Source organism: Myotis yumanensis, unplaced genomic scaffold (genome assembly GCF_028538775.1).
Source record: "Myotis yumanensis isolate MYYU_CA2020_CCGP unplaced genomic scaffold, mMyoYum1.0.hap1 SCAF_10, whole genome shotgun sequence".
NCBI lineage: Eukaryota > Metazoa > Chordata > Mammalia > Chiroptera > Vespertilionidae > Myotis > Myotis yumanensis.
This window is the reverse complement of record NW_027223761.1, coordinates 30,639,818-30,656,544: the sequence shown is the minus strand read 5'-3', so window position 1 is coordinate 30,656,544 and position 16,727 is coordinate 30,639,818. Positions and strand designations below refer to the sequence as shown.

The 16,727-nt window shown below is 52.9% G+C and overlaps 1 protein-coding gene across 9 annotated transcripts in view; it reads right to left on the bottom strand.

The window, feature by feature from the left end:
- Positions 1–16,727, bottom strand: part of ABCC8 (ATP binding cassette subfamily C member 8) — a 70,707-nt gene that overhangs the window by 27,469 nt on the left and 26,511 nt on the right. For all 9 annotated transcript variants that reach the window (XM_070428213.1, XM_070428215.1, XM_070428214.1 and 6 more), the window contains exons 9-16: positions 14,503–14,637; positions 13,991–14,153; positions 5,007–5,047; positions 3,750–3,895; positions 1,685–1,790; positions 1,439–1,555; positions 971–1,046; positions 165–270 (exon numbers count right to left, since the gene is read on the bottom strand). In XM_070428213.1, the coding sequence (XP_070284314.1) occupies positions 165–270; positions 971–1,046; positions 1,439–1,555; positions 1,685–1,790; positions 3,750–3,895; positions 5,007–5,047; positions 13,991–14,153; positions 14,503–14,637 (890 nt within the window). The remainder of the gene's footprint in view (positions 1–164; positions 271–970; positions 1,047–1,438; positions 1,556–1,684; positions 1,791–3,749; positions 3,896–5,006; positions 5,048–13,990; positions 14,154–14,502; positions 14,638–16,727) is intronic.

The window sequence follows — 16,727 nt, the reverse complement described above, 5'->3', positions numbered from 1 at the left end:
AACCAGTCACAGCATTTACTGAGTAACCACTGAACACACAGGTGCTCAACAAATGCACAATGAAGGCATCCTTAACGGAGCAGGATGGTTGGAAGGAGGGCTGCCCACCCGCCCACTGAGAGTGACTTTCCCCACTACCTGAGCCCTGAGGATGTGTGTGTTACCTGTTCCAGAAGACGGCCCCTGAGATCTTCTGCATCTCCCCCAAGGTGGCAAGAAGAAGTGAGGACTTGCCGCAGCCCACCTGCCCCACGATCATGGTCAGCTGGCCTGCAGGGCGGGAGGCCAGCAGATGGGGCGAGGGCCAGGAGGGAGTCTGAACCATCACGACCCAGAAAGACAGACAGACATACGCCCAACCCTGGGGCCCCGTTTGCTTTCCTCCGACCTAGAATCCTCAAGGAGTCCTTTCCCTTTTGAACCTTTCCTTCTGGAAATCAACCCCCTCCTTTTCCTTCCTCACTGATGATTTCCCCCATCCCTCCCAAAGCTCTTCTTCTCCCTTCCACGGTTCCCCAGTGTGAGCCCAGCTCCTTATGGTCCCACTAACACCACCCTGAGTCTCACCTCCATCCCACTTTCATGCTTTGCTCAAGCTGCTGCCCCTGCCGAAATGGCCACCCTGCCTCCTGGCCTGAGGGACCCTGCTAATGCTGAGAAACCCCACCTCTTCCATAATGCCTTCCCTGGCTACTCGGGTCTGATCTTTTTGCAAAGTGCCCTACTGTCTTCCACCGATGGTTTGACATCAAGGCCCCCATCTTGCCCTGTCCTTGCTGCTGCACACGGACCCCTCAAGGATGAAGCCCCCCTACCCCTAGCACCCACCATGAGTGCGCACAGAGCAGACACTCAATAAATGCTGATTTTTCTTGTTCTCTCCATTTGGTGGAGGCATGGGGAGGAGCACTTCAGACATGACTCTAAGGGGGCACCCCAGACTATGATGGAGGGGTGAGCGGGACCTTACCTCGGGGGATGTGGATGGTGATGTTGGACAGTGTGGGAATTCCGTCGGGGGTCCATGTGAAGAAGCCTCCAATGATCTTCATTGGCAACACCCCACCGCCCGAAAGAGAATAGAAAGACAGCTGGATTTTCAGTGTTAAAGTCTCTTGCCTCCCCTCCTCCCTGAAAGCCAAAAAACCACTGATTGCAGTCCCTGGGTCACTTCCAGGACAGGGGAGTAGAGAAATGGTTTTCTCATGCCCACCCTGCCCGAGGCACCCTCCTGAGAGAGCAGCCATCCCCCCCCCCCCGCAAACACACACACACACTTGGTCGAGATAGAAGATTTGTCCCTATGAACTCTACAGGCAAGTACGGTGACCTTGGGGCAGAGGACTCAGCACATAGGTCTCTGGCCCTTCAAATGCTGAGCTCCTTCTTGGTGATGGTGCTGGGGGACCGGGCATGGGGTGCAAGGTCTCGGACTCACCTGGACACAGCAATTGTCAGCATTCCCATCTGCACTGGGGGCCAGCCTCTGCAGTGGGCCTGTGAGGCCCCGACCGTCCTCCCGGGCAGGACGCTTTCGGTTCACGACCTTGAGGGGCTGGGGATGGTGAGGAAGAGGTGAAGGCCCAGGGGGCTGGGAGCTGTGCAGGGGAGCTGCCTTCCTGTGAGGAAAGGCTGAGGCAGGATGCAGGCAGGGCTGAGTGGCAAAGGGAGGCCAGGCACTCACCACAGCCTGGTACTTGCTGGCCTGGCCCTGGGGCGCAGGCTCCCGGGGAGCACACTGCTCCTCTCGGATCTCTGCACTGGACAGGAACTCACTCAGCTTTTGCACACTACAGAGGAAGCACAGAGACCCCCTCACCCCTGCCAGGGGCAGAGGGAAGGGGGGAAGGAAGAGGGTGCGGCTTGAGAGAGCAGCTCTGAGAAAGTTCCGGATCCTGAGGTGCAGCCCCTACAAAGCTCCCACTAGAGGGGGGTAAAGCAGGGGCATCTGTGGTGGGAGCAATAGGTGTTACCAGGATTTGTTAGGGTTGAACAGTCCTCTGGAGTAGGTTAGGGTCTGGATTAGGGCAGATTTGGTTAGTTTTAGGAATAGTTCAATGTTAAGGTTGGTTAGACTAAAAGATGGTTGGTGTTAGACTATACGAGTTACTGTTAGAATTAAGGTTGGTCAGTGTTAAGGTTAATTAGGATTAGAATTGGTTATTAATAGTAGCTAATATTTATTGAGTACATACTATATGCCAGACACTATATGTCTTATAAGCATACAGTTTAATCCTGCCAGGGGAGGTGTATTATTCTCAACTCATAAATGAGAAGCCTTCCCCCAACCCCCAGGAATTTTCCTGTGGACCCAGAGGAGGCTCCAAAAGTTTTGGTTCGTTTTCTCTCATCCCTGGGGGTGTGGAACCTGTCTTGGGCAGCTTGAGAATGATCTGTATACCTCTTTCCTCCCATTTGCTAAGTGTCCCATAGGCCCGGGCCAGACAAGCTCTCCAACTCTCAAGGCCAGAATAGTCTGAGGCTCTAAATGCACGGTGGCCCCTGGTTTCTGCTCTGGGCATGAACCCCCTCCCCTGACCAGGAGTAGACTGGATCCAGCACTCTCTCAACAGTGAGTGTCTGCATATGGAAATGCTCCTGAGAATCAGCACAAGGATTTTCAATAGGTGCAGCATTCTTGAACCTGTGGTTTGTACACAGAATCACAGGGCTGGGGTGGTCCTGGGAGGGGGTGGTCATCAGAAGTCACAATGCATGGCCAATAGAACTGAGTCCGCACAGCCAGCCCTGGAAATGAGAGCTGATAGTTTCCAGCCTTTAGTCCCTGGTTAGATATTCCTTGGACCACAATTCTTCTGAGTTATATATAACCCTTTCATCCTAGAACACCTGCCAGAGCTTCCTCCTGTAAGTTGCTCCGTCCATCAGCTACTTCAACCCCATAGCTACTCCTTCCTGCTAGCTGCCTTGGACCTGCCAGGGTCCCACGAGACAAGGATGTCATTTTCCTCAAGGCTATAGGGTACAGAAGATATTTGTCACTGTCTGGTCCCATTGACAATGAGGAAGGACATAGCCAGCTTTCCCCAGAGACATGACAGGCCACTGTTTTCAAGGAGCTATTTCAGAGGCCCAAGGAGATCCTCACAGTCAAAGCCTCAGCCCTCTACCTTCGGGCTTTCATTCCTAAGAGGGCGATGCCTCTGGGAGAGTGGCAGCCACCACTGGGCTCAAGAGCCTGGAAGTGGGGCCTCCCAGAGTGCAGGCCAGTTGAGGACAGGACCTGCAGGCAGTGTGGGAAGTTGCTTCACTGACCAGGGCTGTGAAGGCTCTGGGACCCGAGGGAAGGATGGGATGCTCAGCCTGAGGAAAACAAAGATTCCGTGGACACCTTCTGAAACCCGGGGGCTGTCCTGTGGGGAAGGGATGGTGCTCATTCTGGGTGGCTCTGGAGGGTGGAACTAGGACCAATGGGTAGTATTTATGAAGATGTACCAATTTTGGCTCAATGTTGAATTATTTTTTACAGAGTTATCTTGGAGTTGACATTGACTTTGGAGCTCTGCAAGCAAGTTGGCTAGTCCTTTCTCAGGGATGGCTTGGAGGGGAGCCACACGGGGCCTCCACCCCTCTGCCCACCACAACCAGCTCAGAGAGGCCCAGATCAGTGGGGAGGCATATCCTTGGACCAAATAGCTTTGGCTGTAACTGTCAGTCACTGGAGTCAGTGCTGGGGCTGCCACATGAGCTGCCTGTCCAGTGCCCTTGCTGGACCCTCCTCTCACCTGACTAGAGCTTTGACTGTAGACCGGACCACACTGGACAGCAGGAACAGCGGCGTGACCAGGATGTGGAAGAGGGAGAGGGAGGCGAAGGCCACCGAGGGCGAGAAGTCGGCCTCTTTGAAGAAGCTGGCGTGGCCCACGAAGGTCTGTGGACAGAGGCACAGAGTGTGGGCCCTTCCCACACCGGAAGGTAACAGGAGTCCTGGGACAGGGAACTCAAGGGGACCTTCCAGTTAGGGACACCGCCACCATCCTCACAGGCATCTCCTGGCAACGTCCCCAGCAAACTCGGGACTCCAAGCTGGAGGGCTGGGATGCCCCTCCCTATCCTGCTCCCTCCTTGCCAGGGGTGGCCAAGGGGGAGCCCTCAGGTTGGGTCAGCTCCACCCCCTCTCAGACAACAGTCCTCAGTCCGAACTATAACCACCCAGTCCCAGTGCTTGCCCTCTGGCTACCTGGCTGACTCACTGTTACCCAGAATTCCCTGAAGAGCCAGGCCTGAACCAACCCAATAAATCATGTCGAAAGAGAATTCCCAAGCATGCCTGATGGGCTGTGACCACGTCACAGCTCAGGGACACTGGCCCCGGGGGAAATAAATGCATCTTTTAAAAGAATCGTAGCTATCACAGAAGCCAGGGATGGGAGTCCTGGGTGAAGGGACTGCGGGATTATGGGGCCCAGGCCTTCTTGGGGGGTGGGGGGGGCGGTACGTGGGCACAATGCCGCCCCCACTGCTGAGCTCATACACGGCTTTGGTCCAAATCCCTTTAGAAAAACCTCCACTGTAATGTCTAATGATGTGCAGGATTGTTCGTGCCGTGTCCTTACAGTTCAAAGGGCAGGTTACAAAACTGCATGCGCGGCCCAGTCCTATTTTCGTAAAAAGGTCATATTACGTGCCTTCAAAAAGGCCTGGAAAGAAACACATTAAAGATGCTGCCAGTGGGATTATGGGTGATTTAAATTCTCTCTGCCCTTTCCGTTCTGGATTTCCCAACATTTCTACCATAAACATGCTTGGTAGCTATTTTTAAAAGAAAGTTTAATTTCTTGAAGACTAAGCCTCAGGTCCTTCCGGGCCGGAAGCCCGAGGCCCTTGCCTTCCTGGAGTGGGGGAGGCGCCCCCTCCGCATAGCGACGTGCAGACCACTGCCCTGTTTGCAGCCCCCCTGCTGAGTCACCTTCTGAAGTCCCGTGCCGAAGGGACATCCTGCCCCCACAGCCCACCCGGAGGTGGAGGAAGCAGCCACTTACGATGAGGACAGCTGCGATGGGGATGGCCGTGTTCATGAAAACTGTGGAGGAAGCACAAGTTCAGTGGGAGGGATGAGACAGCTAAAATGAAGGCCCCCTCCCCGGGGGGTGGAGGCAGTGCAGCCCCTGGGTCCCTTCCCCAGCCATGGGGTGAGCTGGGGCAGGGTAGGGGCAGAAGTCTAGCCCTGTGGCACCTCCAGCTCCTTACCTGTTTCCCTCAGAGGGACTCTTGTCCCATGTCTCTGAGACGTAAGTCTTTACATAGAGGCTTACATGCTCCTGTTCTGCTCCACAGTGTGAAGAAAGCCCCGTGAAAAAAGTGGTGGATTGGAGAGGTGGTGGCCTGTGGTCAACCGGGAGGCCAGCAGCATGGGCTTCTGGAGCCAGCAAGTTGCTTCTCCTTCCTTTGCCTTTGGTCCCTGGATCCCCCCAAATGGGGTTCCCTTGGAGGTTTAGAGGCTTCCTAACCTCCCATGGCTCTTGGGAAAGATTTCAAACTCATTCACACTGAGGCATCAGTGAAGAAGGACAGCTTAACACGGGGTCTCCCTTAGCTCTAAGACTGAGAGTCCATGCCAGGTGGGGCAGTTGGTTTGTTTAAAGTGTGGCCCTCAGATCCTCCATAGGGACCCCAGAGAGCAACGAGAGCCGGATGTAAAGTCAGAGAATGGTGGAGTCCCTCTACGTATGAGCTGGGTGACCTTGGGCAGGTCATTTCCCTACTCCGTGCCTCAGTTTCTTCACATGATCTTCATGAACTTGTGCTTACTTGTGCACATGCTCTGGCTTTCCCCCAAGGTGAGAGGGGATAATGTGGGGAACAGGCTCTGTGAGCCCCAGGTGCTGACTATCACACCTCACCCGCTGCCAGCTCAGCCCTGCTCCCCAGGTCCCTGCTCCTCTGGCCCAACGTGGAAGATGCCCGAGGTCTGGGCATGGGGTCCTGAACTTGCAGAGAGAGCAGCCCTCCTACTACCGCCTTCTTATCTCATCTTTAATTTTCCTGGTAGCCTCTTCCTGGCCAGCCCAGAAAGGAATCTGGCCTGTAATTAGCCAAATGAAAGCAAAGGAGCCAGGAGCCAAGGGCCAAAGGCCACGGGCTCAGCCTGTCATGTGGCCCTGTCTAATGAACAGTGAAGTCTCTGACACGCTGAAGAAATCCAGATGGTTAACACCAATCCGAGAAACTGAGTGTCTACTTACTCCAAGAATCCTGCATCCGCCAGTACATACACAGTGTATAGCAGCGGTTCCATATCAGATATTACATTATGATTCATAACAGTAGCAAAATTACAATTATGAAGTAGTAACGAAAATAATTCTATGGTTGGGGTCACAACATGAGGAATTGTATTTAAAGGGCCAGAAGGTTGAGAACCACTGGTGTATAGGGAGGTCTGGACCCCCGAGTGGGAGGAAAAACATAGCCCTGCCTTCAGAGGGCTCCTAGTTTGAGGAAGGAGACAAAACTATGTCCATAGGAAGGCCCTGATATGCTGGGGAGAAAGGAAACATGGCCCTAGGGAGTTCCCAAGCAGATAGGGAAGACATTGTGCCCACCTGGGGGGTGGGGGTGGGCTTCTAATCTGATGAGGGACACACAGCCCCTGCAGAGCTCCCAGTCTCATGGAGGAGATACGCTGGGGCTCCTGGGGCTCTGCCAATCGGTCTGACCACAGGCTTTTCATCAACACCAGTATCACACATGACCCTGCTTTAACTGCCCTTCCTGAAGAGGTGCCCACAGCAGTGCCAGAGCCCCACCTCAGAGTCTTGGGCAGGGGCAGTATAAGCATTATTGGTTTTCCTACGGTAGAAGGGACCCAGGTCTGGGACTAAGACATAGCACAGCCATCACTGGCTGGGGAGAGGGAGGAGGAGAAGGACTCCCATGAGGCCTGGGCCCTTGACCATCACCAACTGTATAGCTCTAAACACAGGTAGCCTTGTCCCTCCCCTCCAGGGGCAGTTACTCCAGGAAACTCTCTCAGGACCAGGGCCTCCTTCTGTTCCTCTCCTGCCTATCCCAGCAACTATCAAAGAGGGGGGTTCAAGCTACAAGGCGCCTGTGCACCACCCCTTGGCCCTTGCCTCAGGCTGAGACCCCTCCCAGCTAAAGAACAGGTTCAGAGTTAGGTTGTAAATCGGTGCAACTCTGCTTGGAAAGCAATCTGGTGTTTTGTAGCTAGAGCCACAGAGTTTAGACCTTCTGATCCTATAATCCCCCTCCTGGGAATTTATCTTGAATACGTAATCATTTGAGAGAAGCAAAAAGCCCTCAGCAAGCTGGTGCTAGCTATAGCACTGTAACAGGCAAACGAAACCACAGCCACAGCCACAGCCACAGCAAACAAACCACCGGAAATGAGATCAACTGTCAACATCCAACACCAGGGGCTGTTTTAGTAAATGTGGTTCATCAACGCTCAGGGTGATGCTGCAATCACAGAACATGTCATAATTAACACTTTGTTCTGTAGCATGTTCTTCCTGGTTGTGATTCTCCTTGATTTATATTTTTTCTATTTTGTTGTCTTTATTCTTCTTGTAGCTGCTTGAGCTCCTTTGAGGAATGACACATGCTATAAATAAATTTAAAAGTGAGTATTCCAAAGCCGATTCTCTCAAAAGAGAATCCATCTATAATAATAAAAGTGTAATATGCTAATTAGACCAGATGACCTTCCGGATGAAGCCGGGGCTGCGAGGGAAGCCTGGGTCCCGGGTGCCAGAGGGAAGCCGGTGCCGGCAGCCGGGGGAAGGAAGGCCTACTCTTGCACGAATTTCATGCATCGGGCCTCTAGTATGGTATAATTAATGTTCTACCCCATTCTGGCTGTTGTATGGAGACACTAAAGAATGAAAATATAATTTTTCATTTTCCTCACCCTCTTTTGCAAGAATGGCCTTTGTGCAGGAACTCTGGGTCCCCTTTGGGGCTGGGACTGGGGGATGGAATTACTCACTGCTTGTATTTTAAAGGCCTCTATGAAGAGCACCCCGCTGGGTCCTGAAATGGACAAGGCTGGAACTAGGGATGTCAGGGAGGCCTGGGAAGCTCTGGTGCCTCTCTGGGCTCAGCAGACACCCCTGAACCCTGTGGAGGGTGGAGAGGATGGGGAGCTGGCATCCCAGCTGTCGTGGGTTGAACACTGTGGCCTTGCCTCTTAACCGGGATGGTGACGGAGAGGTAAAAAAAACATGACTAATAGATTTCTCTCCAACTTTGGCATGTGGTAGGAAAGAAAAAGGAAAACAAGATACTGCTTAGATCTTGCAGATTAGGGAGCAAGGGATCCTGTTGAATAACACAAAGTGAGAGCAGAGGATTATAAAATGCTGTGCAAGTGCGAAGCTGCGGTGGACAAGTTTAGCCGCATGTAGGCAGGCTTCAAAGGCCTCCTTCGAAAGCGAAAGCCTCTCTGTTGTGGAGATGTGGGTAGGTGTTGTATGCATCTTCCCCCAAAATATCCTCTAAGAAGAACTTATTAAAAAATTCTTTTTTGAGGGTCTTCTCTGTTCCAGGCATGATGCTGGGCTTGGGGGGTACAGCAGTGAACATGCTGGCTTTTCCTACCCTTCCCAAATGAAATAACCCACAAATCAACCGAAACCAAAGAGGGGCGCAGGTCACCCCTGGCTTTGCCTAAGGAATGTGGCATGGCTCTGTGGGTGCCAGGTACACCACAAAACCAGCGGCTTTTCATTTCCAAAGATAAATATTTCAGAAGCCACGTGGCAGGGAGCCGCAGCCAGCCACGTGTGCCTCTGGTTAACTGCAGCTTTGTCCCGGGGCTGGGGGTGAGGGGTGGCCAGTGGGAGCAGCAGGCTCACAGCTTGGCCTAACTGCAGGCAGCACCTGCAGGAGGGGGCTGTGTAGTTGGACGTGCACAGGGCTGTTTTACATTCTGTCTCATAGTCACTCAAAGTCAGCGGAGGAGGAGAAAAGCAGGTCACCAGGGTGTCTGCCACTGGCTGGCCGTGGTGGAAGCACAGCAGGAGGCCCCACACATCACACTGATTTCTGCCTCCTTCATTGATGAACCTCCCAGCCCCCCCTCGGCCACCTCCAGGCCCAAGAAGGTCAGGATATGCATCGGCAACCCACACCCTCCGTGGCTGCACCAGCTGGTGGCAGGAAGAGCAGATATTGAAGAAGAATTTCAGAGAAGCTGGAGAAGGAAGAGGGACCAGGTCAGGAGGTCCTGGCTGGTCTGAGTCAGGGCCTTCCACCGAGGAGGACAGAAGGAGCTCAAGTCTTGGGCTATAGACTGGGGGCAGGTGCTGGGGGCCCTGCGAATGGGGTTCACCAGCATCCTCCTGCCCGTCCCACCCCCATGCATGGCATGGTTGGGTTTGGGGGTTTGTTTTCTGCTTTTCAGGACATGGTATGAGGCCCGTCATATTCATCCAAGGAGGGCCCACCTGACTGTGGTTCAGACCAGACTGGGGGGACAGAAGGTCATGGCCCCAGAGCACTAGGAGAGATGGCAAACCCAGCGTTCCTGCAGTTAAACTCCTTCCATGGCGCCCCTGCCTCAGGAGAAGACCCAGAGGCCTGCACACAGGACACAAGGCCCTGTATGATCTGGCCTTGTTCCCCTCTGCTCACCGGATTATGTTTGAGTCCTGGACACACTGTCCTTCTCACCTGTAGCCCTTTGTACCTGGAACATTCTTCCCCTTACCTGGTTAACTCCTAGGAGTCCTTCTTTGAGCATCGGCAATGAACTTCACTCTATGACTAGACCAGGTACAATTCTCACTGCACCTATAGAAAACCCCTTTCTACTCGTCACTCACCACACAGTCCCATGACCAGCTTCTCTACTAGACTGTGAGCAACCTGCAGGTGGGGACCGATATTTCTTCTCAACCCCGCATCCCCAAGCTTAGCACAGGGCCTGGCACACAGCAGGTGCCCAGTGAAAATTTGTTAAATAAGTGAATAAAAGCAACAAAAGAGGGCAGGGCCGGGTGAGTACCACAACAGAGAAAGTGGGGCACTTGGAACTAACCCCTGGCTCTGACCACAGGCATGGCATGGTCACCCACAAGACTGTGAGGGTGGGGACCATGCCTTTTACCCCCTTAACCTCCAAGGTCTCAGTAGAGTTTGGCACAGAGAGAAGGCCCTGGAATGGGTGCTGCATAAAGGACAGAATGAACTGGCAGCGTGCTGCTTGGTTGACTGGTAGGGCCTAGGACCCCTTTGTCACTCTTGCAAAGCTTGTCCTCAAATACATGGTGGGGCTGGATACCTAGAGTTATGCTGCTGCTGCAAGGGAATAAGTATTGAACTGACTTCTAAGGGGAGTGGCCACAGCACTTGCCTCCAGCTTTTCCCTATTTTATCTTCTAGTCATTGAAATCCTGCCCATCTCGCAAGATGCTGCCAAGCTTCATCTTGCATGAAGCCCTGTGTGAACTCCCGGTCCACATGGGCTTCCTTCTTCTCTGTCATTTGCTGGCTGAGGACCTCAGTGAGTCAAATAGCTTCACTGAGCCTCAGTCTTCTCTGCTGTAAAATGGGACAATGGAGCTACACACTTCACAATGTTGATGTGAGGATTAAGTGCAGCCAGGCTTGCTAGGCAGGCAGCGCGGAGCAGGTCCACACAGTGTACAGCTCCCGCCACACTGTTAGCTCTGACTTCTCAGCAGACTACACGCTCTTTGAGAATGGGGAGCACATCTTACTGACTCTTGGATTCCTCCCGGTACTTAGCACAGGGCCGAGCACACAGGGCTGGGCTCACTCAACACCCACTGAGTAACTGACCCCTGTTTTTCTTTGATTCTGAATTTGATGGTGGGGAAACTACACCCACTTCCTTTTCACCCCCTCTGGGGTGGCCCTGCCCTGCCCTGCACCAGGGCTCCACACACAGCTCTCAGTGAAGCTGAAGGTGAGACCATCAGATAGAGAGTCAGGGATAACCTGTCCACCCCACAACCTGACTGACTGGGGTAGGATGACAGACTGAAAGCCCAGCAGGCAGCGCCAGATGGGCCCCATCAGGAAATGTGACTCCAGGGCTTCGCTGTGGCACCAGGACCCATGGCTGGCGCCGGGGGCGAGAGTTAAAGATGCCCCATTACCTCAAGCCTAATGACCTGTGTCCTGATCCCTGGGGACACAGAGCAGAAGGCAGGAAGTCTGGAAGGAGATCAATGAAAACACACTCAAAGCCTATACCTGCAGCCAGGAGGTGCCTCACCTACCATCCATCTCTCCCCCTCCCACTGACCCACACAAAGAAGCCCGTCCCAGGAAGGGCGAGCCCTGAGCAAACAGCGCTGGGCTTTCAGAGCTTCCCGGGGGCTCTTTCCTTTCCCTCCCCAGCGCCTCTTCCAGGGATCTGCCTGGGCTGCTCTGCTGATCCTTCTGAGTCCCCCTCTAGGCTCCAGAGCCCCTTGCTCCTTCCAGAGTCATCTCAGCTCTTGACAACATACAGTCTCCTTTCCCTGGGTCCTCCCGGCTTCAGGCCATTCACAAAGCCCGGGCTTGTCTTCTCAGGTCCCCAGGGGACAAGAGCACCTACTAGATAGGCTTCAGTGGGCCAGCCTGGGAACCTGCTGGTGTTTACATAGGATGGAATGCGAGATGAGCTTACATCTCCTAGGAGCAAAGTAGCTGCCACCTGCCCCCATCACCATGACGGAGGCAGCCCCCTACTTTCCTGCCAGTGCCTCAGTTTCCTTGCCGCTTCTCTCCCATTGCAGCAACCATGAGCCTGCCCTACACCACCCTGCGGTGTTGTTGCTGGGAGAGAAAGTCACCTGGCAGGTGGAGGAAGCCATTTCCTCCCTCACTAGCTGTTCCCCCTGTTCTCAGGTGTCTGTATCTCAGGGGGCTGTACACAGGGTGAGGTTTCTGTTAACACAACCAGACCCAGGGGCAGGCGGAGCTGGCAGAGAGAAGGATGAAGAGGGCCTGGGTCTGTGGACACTGATTTCTGAGGTCTCTAGGTCCTCCCCAATTTCTGCTGTCTTATGGAGTGCTCAGCCTGAGGGCCGGAGGCCACAGGGTCAGGGATGAGGTTAAGGGGCGAGACCAGAAACCTGGAGTATCTTGGTGAGGAAGCCAGGAAGCAATGGCTGCCTGCCCTGCTCACAGCTCCAGTCTGAGAAAATCAGATCCTAGCAGGACTTTCTGCAGAAAGATGCCATGGCTGTGCTGTGTATGGGGGATGGCCTGGCCACTGCTGACTGGACAAGGGTCCCTGCCTGAGGCACAGGACCTCGGGTCTGGCTGGACACAGAGAGGCAGGAGACCTGGGTGCTCAGTACAAGGGTCGCCCTGGGAGAACCTTCAGGTTGGATGGTGGCCACCTGTCCCCAGCAGACCTTAGGCAATATGAACACCAGGAATGCCGAGATGACTTGAGGGACTGTCCATTCTCCGTGAGCTTATCTGGGAGACACATCTAGGGCACCCTCCACTGCTGCCCACCACCTGTCACTCTCCCCCTCCCCCCACCCTCCACCCCAGGTATGTCTCTTCCTTGCACATAAAAAACCCACCACATTTCAGCTGTGGGAGGTGATCAGATTTGTTCGTCTCTTCTAATTTCCTCCCCTGTTTTCACTCCCGTCAGAGCCCATTCTAGGTTGTTTCTCTTCTCAGTAAGAGAAAATAACCTGAAAATGGTGTCCCATTGTGTCCTAAGTCTTCTTGTCCGTCCCTAGGTTCCCAGCTCTGTGTGGAAATAGTTCAAGGCCGGGGGCTAGAGACTCCAGAGGATCTAGTCTGAGTCATACTATCAACCCCAGGAGTGACCTCAGGAGGGCACCCCTCTGGGTCTTCATTCCCATCAGAAAACCGTTTACCTCCCTTGCCACATTCTGTGCAATTTCTACAGGTCTATCTTCTAATTCACAAATTCTCTCTTTAGCTATGTTATTTCATTTAACCTGTACACTGAGGTGCTTTTATTTTTTATTTTTATTGTTTCCATTTTGTTTTCTCCCATTGAGCCATTGGACCAACTGAAATAAACTTCAGCCAGGACTCCATCGATTACCTCACCTCAAACGCCCTGACTCTGACTGGGAACTATTATCCATCAAATTAATTTCAGTAACTAAATTTTTAATTTCTACAAGTTCTTTTGGCTCCCCCCCCCCCCCCCCCGCTGATATTTTCTTGTTCTGCCCTGTAGGTTCTATATCTTTTTTTAGCTCTTTAATTATTTTACACACACTTATTTTATGATCTCTTTCAGACTATTCTGACATCTACAGGTATTGAGGGAGTAATTCTCCTATTTTTTGCATTTGCTGATTCACTCTGGTGATGCATTCATTTTCTCTGGAGGATTTTTATTTCTTTATTATTAGCTCATTGTTCAACAGGAATGTTCCCCACAGGAGCCCCATGTTCTCTGAAAAGTGGTTTTATTATGTGTGTCTGCTGGGACCCTAGGAGTTTTACCAGTTTGGGTCTTTTTTTTTTCCCTCTATTTCTGGGCTTGGAGTTCCCAAACCAGTTGGTTAATGTAAATTCAGTCAGTGTGGCTACACCTGTGAGGACCTCAAACTCGAGCTCCTGTTGTTTAAAGAAAATGTTTCTCCTCCTCAGGGACCCAGATAAATGGAAGTTTCCTGTTGCTTCCCCAGGCAGTGGCAGCTCAGTCTGACTTATTGAGAAGGAGTCCTCAGAATTAGGAGAATTCAAACTGTTATTTATTCCTTCACTGCTGCCTCGCAGGAACATATCAACTCAGTAGCGTATCTCTCTTTCTCATCCTGTATCTTGAGGGCCAGCACAGTGTCCCCGGCACAGCAGGCTCTCAATATGTTTTCTAAATAAATGACTGAGAACACTGTGATTTCTGGGGGCTCTGCCTCCTGAGGCAGTGCAAGGCTCAGCTGGATTGGATGACCCCAAAGCCCCCTGCTCTGCCACCACCCCCCTCCCCCAAGCCCTGAGACCCGGCCCCAGCAGCATACAGGGCTGGCTGGTTGGGTGGACTCACTGGAGATGGAGGTATAGATGGCGAAGGCCCTGAGACTGGTCATCTCCTTCCTGCGGGTCATCTCCACCCGCGTGCGGAAGATGTTCTCCCAGGCGTACAGCTTGAGCAGCTTGATGCCCCGGAGCATCTCGTTGGTCTGCTTCAGCCTCTCGTTAGAATACTCCTGCCAGGGGCACCGAGTCAGAAACGGGCTTCGTCCGCCCCCGTCCCACACAAGAGGAAGGAGCTGAGCCAATGTCCTCACCATTTCACAGACAATGCCCAGCTCCTGCCTTCTTCACTAATCCCATCCCAAGGACCAAGACATGGGTGAAGCCAGCAGGTGAAGTGACCTGCTGGAGGTCAATGATAGGGTGCGTGTGCGTGTGCATGTGCTTGTGCATGTGTGTGTGTGTGCGTGTGTGTGTGTTGGGGGGGAGGTATTTGGTGGCATCTGGGGGAAGAGTGAGGAGATCCGCTGATGAGAGGGGAGAGGGAGCAGGCAGACACGTGGGGGAAGGATGGACACTCACCAGGGTGCTCCGCTGGGCCTGGGAAAGCTTGGTGGCCACGAAGTACTGGACGGGGGCCAGCAGAATGATGACAGCTGCCCCGATTAAGGCACTGACTCCGAGGATGTAGTAAAGGAGAATCACGCCCACGATGATCTGAGGGAGGATCGTGGGAATGAGTTCCCTTTAACCTGGTGGCTGCCCTGCCAGGGGGTGTTGGCAAAATCCCCTCCTCTCCAGTCCCCTAAAGTGGTACAGCCTTGGTGCCCGGGTTTCCAAATTGTCTTGGGGGTCAGGGCAGAGGAAAAGGGGTGACAGAGCAGTATCAGAGGGAGGAGTTAACATGATGGGCTCACACAGCAGAGAGTTTCTGGGCTGAGAATTAACTGCATTTATCTGCAAGGCTGGCTGAAGCATCATCTGTCCACACGTCTGTTTCCCAGATGGAGGTCTCAGAGCTGAGGGCACAGCGGGTGTGACAGCACCCTTCGTTTTGCGCTGGTTACCGAGGCTGACGTTTCACTCTCACTGGGACAGAGTGACATATGAGCAAAGAGGCACCGTTGCCGCCTCCGTGCCAGACAGAACCAGCCCAGGATCCGAGAGTTTACTTTTCATTCTTATGCTCCCGACAACTTTAATTTTTTAGTGGATCTCAAAGATATTCTCTAAAAAGAAAATTCGTTCTGTTTCTAGCTTTATGTAAATGACTGCCTGCTTCTGAATATTTATGAGAAGCGTAAGTTCCTCTTGCCAGTCCCTAAAGCATCAGGATGACAGTTTCTCAGGTTGCCTTCAAAAGCTGGCACCTCTGAATCAGGGCTTATTCTAGCAGTGGTTCTCAACCTTCTGGCCCTTTAAATACAGTTCCTCATGTTGTGACCCAACCATGAAATTATTTTCGTTGCTACTTCATAACTGTAATGTTGCTACTGTTATGAATCGTAATGTAAATATCTGATATGCAGGATGGTCGTAGGCGACCCCTGTGAAAGGGTCGTTCGACCGCCAAAGGGGTTGCAATCCACAGGTTGAGAACCGCTGTTCTAGAGGACCAGATGTGCTGCCTTCCTTAATTGAAAATAAAAAAGTCTGCTGGGCTGGCCCTGCACTCCCTGAGCCCTACGCCAAATTGGTGTTCAGTTCCTTGCACCACCTCAAGGACAGAGGAGTGGGCGGGTGGCTCTGTGATTTCCATTAGTCACAGAATGCTTCCTGCATTAGCAGGTGTTTAGGGCTGCTAAGCGACCCTCTGCCACCTGCCTCCCAGTGTTTAGCTGATGATAAATTAATGCTGGCATGGATGGGCAGAGGAGCTCCTCAGGAGATGAAGAACCTCCTCCTGCTGCTGGCCCCACTGCCATCACCCTCCGGGAAAACTATCCCTGGCATCCAGTCCTTCCATGAACTGTCCGCATATGGAAGCTATCAGAGCGTCGTTCAGCAGCTTGAGTAGGGCCAGACCCCAAGGAAGTTCCCAGAGTCACCATCAGTGCACTAGCTGGGGGTCAGTGCCCGCAGCCCCACCGCCTCCAGGTGCTGGCAGCTGCTGGGGCAGGAGCTGGGGAGGCAATATCTGCAAGGCTCCCCCTCACACTCCACCTGCCCTTCCTCGTGCTCCTCAGACTCCTCTGTCCACTCCTCTCTTCTGCAGGGGTCTGAATGAACCCCACGGGGGAACATACCAGAAATCAGGAATTCTGAGTTTGCAAAGCAAGTGTGGGGGGAAGGGGCTATTCTAGCTCCTATTCACAAGTTAGAAAAGCAATCTAGGGTAGTAGTGGGGAGATCTCAGCACTTGGTGGCTGTGCAATCTTGGGCAAGTTACTTAACCTCTCTGTGTCTCAGCTTCTTCATTTTTTCTAATGGTGATTTTAATGTCCACTTAGCAGGACTGTTGTGAAGATTAAATGAACACATGTGATAAGCACCTAGAATAGTGCCTAGCACATAGTTGTAGATCAATACAAGGTGGCTGATGCCCCTTTTTAAAAACAAACAAACAAACAAACAAACAGCCCTATGAGAACCCTGTCACTAGGGGACCACAGAAAGGAGATGGTTGGCCGTGGTGCTGGTACCAGCTCACTGTGTGGCCCAGGGTAAGCCCCTGGGCTCTGGGTCTCTGATGCCCAGAGATGGGATGGAGATACACAGAGGTTCCTCACTATGGCCGAGTTCATTACCAAGGTGTCCGTAAGCTTCAGGGGGCCCATTGAGCCCCTGAAATTGTAGGCAAAATGTGT